Source organism: Heloderma suspectum, chromosome 16, assembly GCF_057233095.1.
Source record: "Heloderma suspectum isolate Gila_16-S chromosome 16, 16-S_ref, whole genome shotgun sequence".
In the NCBI taxonomy this organism is placed as follows: domain Eukaryota; kingdom Metazoa; phylum Chordata; class Lepidosauria; order Squamata; family Helodermatidae; genus Heloderma; species Heloderma suspectum.
The window spans coordinates 21,806,647-21,812,646 of NC_139473.1; the positions used below are offsets into that span (position 1 = coordinate 21,806,647).

Here is a 6,000-nt window from a genome sequence, read left to right on the forward strand (position 1 = left end):
GCGTGATGGGTTGCTAGATCCCAAGCCAAGGGAGCCTCTGTGCCTTCAGAAGCCAAACTTCTCTGATCCGCAGAGGCACGGGCGCGCGACACCTCTCTCCATCCCCTTTCAGTGGTGGCTGAGAAAGCGGGAGACTGATGGAGGCGACGGAGGCACCTGGCTCTTCCTGGGCCGAATCTCAGCGTTTGATGGCTGATGGCTCCTTCCTGCACAGCCTGTTTCAGCTTGGTGCCCTGCAGGTGTGTTAGACCGCAACTCAGCACCCGTGACCATTGGCCATGCTGGCTGGGGCTGATGGAAGCTGAAGTCCCAAACACCTGGAAGGCACCAGGCTGGGGGAAGGCTGTTCTGGAAGCACAGGGTTCCAACGTCCTAGTCTTGGCCACCCATGGGTGCTGTGAGGCAGCAAGCGCTCCACATTCAGTGCACGGTAGGCACCCGAGAATTTATTAAACAGGTGCAGGGGAAGGCGACAAAATCAGACAGAGACTATTTGCTGACTTGAAATCTGAAAATAATTCTCTGCCCCCCACTCCAAATTGTATTACGCCTCCCTACAATTCAGCAGCCCGAGGTACAGTCAACGGTGGCTGCTTTGTCGATTCCTGTGGATGATAGATCCTCCGTGGTTAATGTATCTTTAGCTAGGGCAGTTTGGGTCAGTAGCAAGGTATGTGCAGAGCTTTGCCTTTCACAGGATTCTTCATTAGCAGAATGGAAAAGGGGTCCAATTTCCAGGATCCTGCTGGGTAACAAGTAGTGGGAACAGGTCTGTACTGCTCTTTTAGCTCTTTGCAAAGGAGGGGTGAATTGGACTGTTTTTTAGTACAAACCAGCAACCTTGTTTTGCCAATAGTTTCATATTCAAAATGCAGGCTGTGGTACTGTCATAAATATTCCCATGATCAGCCCACAAATTGTCCCTAGAAACTTCTAATGCAGCATGCTCTAGCCATACCGACAAAACAATGCTTTGCTTCGACCCTATCTGACTAACTATGCTGTGGAACCCAAAAGCTCACATATTCTCTCACACCAAGTCAAGATGGTGGAGGGAAAAAAGACCTTTTTTTCCAGATCAAATGCACATGTGTGAGTTCTGCTGCTGTTGTTGTTACCTTCCCCAACCTCGCCACCTGCTAGATTTGTTGCACAACAAGTCCCATCATCCTTGGCCAAAGTGTCCATGATGGCGGGGGAGAATGGGAGTTGTGGTCCAACAGATCTGGAGGGTGCTCAAGTAGGGAAGGCTGAAATAGAGAAAGTCACTAGTCAAGAAGAAGCCTCTGCCCAAGAGAAAACAAGGACAGCAGTTTTGCTCAACTCTCAAAGAATTTTTAGAAAACAAAAACTGGGAGGAAGGATCACTCACCTGCCATCTTCCATCCATCCAACTGCCCTTCGCTGGCTTGGAGATCCACCCTTTTATACCCAGGCATGCCCCTTGCAGGCTGGGAGGAACCACCCCCGGGAGACGGAGTGGTGGAGAAAAATCCACGTTTGAGAGTGGAGCTTGTCACCCCTTGTCTCGACTTTTGGGACCTGGTTTTGCTTCTTGCTGCCTGGCCCAGTTCTCTGCAGAGTCCAGCTGGTTCTTGGACTTTGGGGGGAGGGGGGGTTAATTGCAATTCTTTGACAATTAGCATGCTGCCAAGCAGCACAGGTAGCTTTCCCCCTAAAAATGACTGCATTGAGCAGGGGGCTGGACTCGATGGCCTTGTAGGCCCCTTCCAACCCTACTGTTCTATGATTCTGTGATTCTATGACTGCCTTTGTCAGTGGGATGGCCAGTCAAGTGGGCCATCATATTTACAAAACAAACTACTGAAACTACTGATTCATCCTGATCCTTGCCTAACAAAAGACCGTGGGGGGGGGGGGGCAGCTGCAAGAGCAGAACATTGGGGAAAACAAAGGCGAAGGAAGGGGAATAACAGTGATATGTTTTGCACATTACTGGGAGAGCCCCTGTTAGCACTGGAGAACAGCACCAATAGACCTGGGTTTCTGTTCTCACCCCAGATGAGAAATCATATTACATTGTGATACCAACTTCTTTACATCAGGGTGCTGAGGCTAAACCATCCTGGAGGTGGAATGTCTAAGCATGTACAAAGTTCAGTCTGGTCTGCAACGTATGCAGCAGCACCCTCCGACAGGAATGACAAACCTTCCTGAAAGAACTGAGCTGAAATGAAATGACTCCATGGACTGCGTGGGGAATGCACAGTGCACTTAACACCTGCATTACTCAGCCATGCAATCTGTGGGCCCTTTTCCTGGCGTTTGTGCGCTAACAAAATGAGGAATGCTCACTTTTAAGCTACATCTAGCAGAGCCATTAATGGCTGTATGATGCAGCTGGGTTCAGGTTTTTTTATTTTTGCACTGGCGGGGCACAAGCATTGTGCAGATTTGACCTTGGAACTCCTCAATCTTAGTCCAATACATTATTGTTTTATCATTATTATGTTTATATCCGGCCTTTTTTCCTCTTGCAAGGAACCCAAGGCAGCTTACATAGACCTCCCCCCTCCCATTTTTCATCCTCACAACATCCCTGTGAGGTAGGTTAGGCCAAGAGGCAGCGACTGGCCCAAAGCCACCCAGCGAGCTTCATGGTTGCGTGGGGACTAGGCCCCCGTTACCATGAGTCCTGGTGTGACATGCTAACCATTTTGACACACTGGCTGGCTTCCAGGCAATGAACATACATCTGTGCTCCTTGACGTTTTCTCCTGCCCTCCTTTTCGCTCTTGCATTTGGCGCCTTCCCATTATTTTGGGAGTGGGGGGGGTGGATATAGGCTTCTGGGACAACTTCCGAAAGGTTAAGGTGGCATGATGCAGCAGTAGCTATATTTGAACATACACAGTCTCAAATGTATACATAGAGGGTGGATGGCGCAATGAGCAGGAGAATAAATGCACGGGCATCCGCCCATAGGGGCAAGGGGGTGTAACTGCCTCCCCTGGATGTACTTATTTATTATTACGTCTCTCTCCCATCTTTTTCCTCCAAGGGACCCAAGGCGGCTCACAGGTTCCTCCCCCCCCCCCGCATGTTATCCTCACAACAGCCCCGTGTGCTGCGTCTGCCTCCCCCGTCCGTCCCTATAGTTCCCTGGAAGGCCCAGGCAGGGGAGGTCAGTCAATCGAGCCCAGGGGTGGAGGGTGGGATTCCATCACGCTCTGCTGGGAGCGGCTGCTGTAGAATGTGGCCCTACATGAGGAGGCATGAGGCCAGGTTTCTGGTAGACCCAGCCAGGCAACTCTATGGTCTCATAAAGCACTGGCCTCATAAAGCAAATGGGCACATGCAAAATTGTTATTATGGTCTGCCTATTTGTTTGCTTTTAGTGGTCTGGGGTCCAGACCTCTTCAGAAGGAGGAATACTCTTATGTGTTTGGGGTCAGTCTAAAGTTTCAACTCAGTTTCTCTGATCACAAAAAGATTGAGGATTTTCCCCAATTCTGTCACTCTTGAAGGGACTAGGCCTGAGGGGCAGCAGGAAGTGGGGCTGGGAGACAGGTGGATCTCAGCCAAAGAGAGAGCTGCTTTTCTCTTGCTGGGCAAAATCCCTGGGCAACTGAGGGGGAGGAGGGATCTTTTGGTCCTGACCCTTCACCATGCTGGTTGGGGCTGACGGGAATAGAGGTCCAGGACATCTGGGAGGCACCAGGGTGGCGGAAGACTGATGCGGAGTAATTGGTCTGTGAGAGTTGCGTCGAAAAGGCAACCCAGCTGGCTGTCCAGGAGACCAAGTGCTGGATCCTGGCTTGAGGGAGACCCCCCCAACACTGGCTGTCTTGGATCCGAGAAGGGCAATGGCTTTCTGTACTGGTGGACCCCTCTTTTACAAGGGTTCCCCGCCAAATTACTGATAGCCTGATCCTCTGCAGGTCACTTCTAGGCTGCCTTGATGCTCAGGAAGATCAGTGAATCATCGAATCACAGAATAGTAGGGCTGGAAGGGGCCTACAAGACCCTCGAGTCCAACCCCCAGCTCAGTGCAGGAATCCAAGTCAGAGCATCCCTGGCAGGTGGCTGTCCAGCCTCGTCTTGAACGCCTCCAGTGTGGGAGAGCCCACCACCTCCCCAGGGAATGACTTCCATTGCCGTATTGCTCTCACAGTCAGGATGTTTTTCCTGACATTCAGCTGGAATCCAGCTTCCTGTCACTCGAGCCCCTTCTTCCGTGTCTGGCACTCTGGGACTGTCCCAGAGAGGAAGGCCAGGATCTCTTCTCAATCATCCCAGAGTGCAGGACACGGAATAATGGGCTCTAGTTACAGGAAGCCAGATTCCGGCTGAACATCAGGAAAAACGTCCTGACTCTTAGAGCAATACGACAGTGGAACCCATGACCTAGGGAGGCGGTGGGCTCTCCCACACTGGAGGCCTTCAAGACGAGGCTGGACAGCCACCTGTCAGGGATGCTCTGACTTGGATTCCTGCCCTGAGCAGGGAGTTGGACTCGAGGGTCTTGTAGGCCCCTTCCAACCCTACTGTTCTGTTTCTCTAGAGCATTGGACTGGGACTCAGGAGATCAAGGTTCAAGAGCCCCATTGGCCATGATGCTCACTGGGGGACTTGAGCTCCCTGGTGTATTATTCATTCATTTATTTATCATTACATTTCTAATCCCCAATAACTCATGTTCTCTACATTTTCCTGCATTTCTGATCTGGCCGAGCTTTGGCCCTCTTCGTGAGGGAGGAGCAAAGGGGAAATGAAACCTCTCAGAAGTGCGGCAGCACCTTGAAGCTGTCCTCACTTAGCGTGATCCTCAGATGGTCTCAAAGGGAAGTGGCATTGCAGCATTTTTAGCTGAAGCAGCGATTTCTCAAGTGACCCCAAATTAACCGTTGTTTTCCGAGGGAAAAAGTGTTGCAATTGCTGTGAATCCTTTTTCTCTTCTGAATTGTATCAAGACAAACCCTTGGTCCATCTAGCTCAACCGTGGCTACTTGGACTAGTAGGCCCCATGTCTGACCCAAGACAGTTTGCTAAAAAGAGAAAATGCACCACCAAAAAAGAGGACAAAGGAGGACACACATTTGCCTTTAATTCATATGTGACAATTTATATGCAGAGATTCATATAAAAAAACCCGGTTACGTTGGATTGGTTCCAGCTTCTTCCTTCTGATGAAGTGGACAAGGTGCTTTCATCTGTAAAGCCTGCTTACTTGATCCTTGCCCATCTTGGCTCATTATGAGCTGCAGAGAGTGAGGGGATCAGGGCGGTGGTGAACACCTCCCTTGAGGAGGGGGTGATGCCATCAGCCCTCAAGGAGGCAGTGATGACCGCTCTTAAAAAAGGCCTCCTTGGATCCCCAAGTCTAGAACAACTTTCGCCCAGTCTCAAATATGCCATTTTGGGGCAAGGTGATTGAGCAGGTGGTGGCAATGCAGTTGAAGGCACACTTGGAAGAAGCCGATTATCTAGATCCATTTCAGTCGGGCTTCAGGCCTGGGCATGGGACAGAAATGGCCTTGGTCACCTTGGTGGATGATATGAAGAGGTCTTTGGATAGGGGTGAATGTGCCTTCCATGTTCTCCTTGACCTCTCAGTGCCTTTTGATACCGTTGATCACGGTATGCGCCTGGAGGGGTTGGGCATTGGAGACATCGTATTATGGTGGTTCCGGTCCTTCGTCTCCAGCAGGTACCAAAGGGTAGCCCTGGGAGAGGAGTTGTCGGATCCGTGGCCGCTCACGTGTGGGGTGCCACAGGGTTCCATCCTCTCCCCGATGATATTTAACATCTATGTGAAGCTGCTGGGGGCTATCATCAGGAGGTTTGGGGTACGGTGTCACCAATATGCGGATGACACGCAGTTCTACCTCTCGTTCAAATCTTCACCAAGGTTGGCCATAGAGTCCCTGTCCAAATGTCTGGAGATGGTGAGTGGCTGAATGGGGAGGAATAAGCTGAAGCTGAACCCTGACAAGACCGAGGTACTCTTGGTGGGAGACAAGAGGAGGCTGGGGGATG

The 6,000-nt window shown here is 50.9% G+C and overlaps 1 protein-coding gene across 2 annotated transcripts in view; it reads right to left on the reverse strand.

The window, feature by feature from the left end:
- Nucleotides 1-1,549, reverse strand: part of MPO (myeloperoxidase) — a 42,593-nt gene extending 41,044 nt beyond the window's left edge. Inside the window, exon 1 of one of the 2 annotated variants that reach the window (XR_014786172.1) lies at nucleotides 1,373-1,524. Coding sequence is in view for 1 of the 2 variants with exons in the window: in XM_084823099.1 (XP_084679225.1) it covers nucleotides 1,373-1,439 (67 nt within the window). In the remaining variant the exon portion in view is untranslated. Of the gene's footprint in view, nucleotides 1-1,372 lie in introns of both variants that reach the window. The other variant, XM_084823099.1, reaches the window with a different exon arrangement.
- Nucleotides 1,550-6,000: the final 4,451 nt, after the last annotated feature.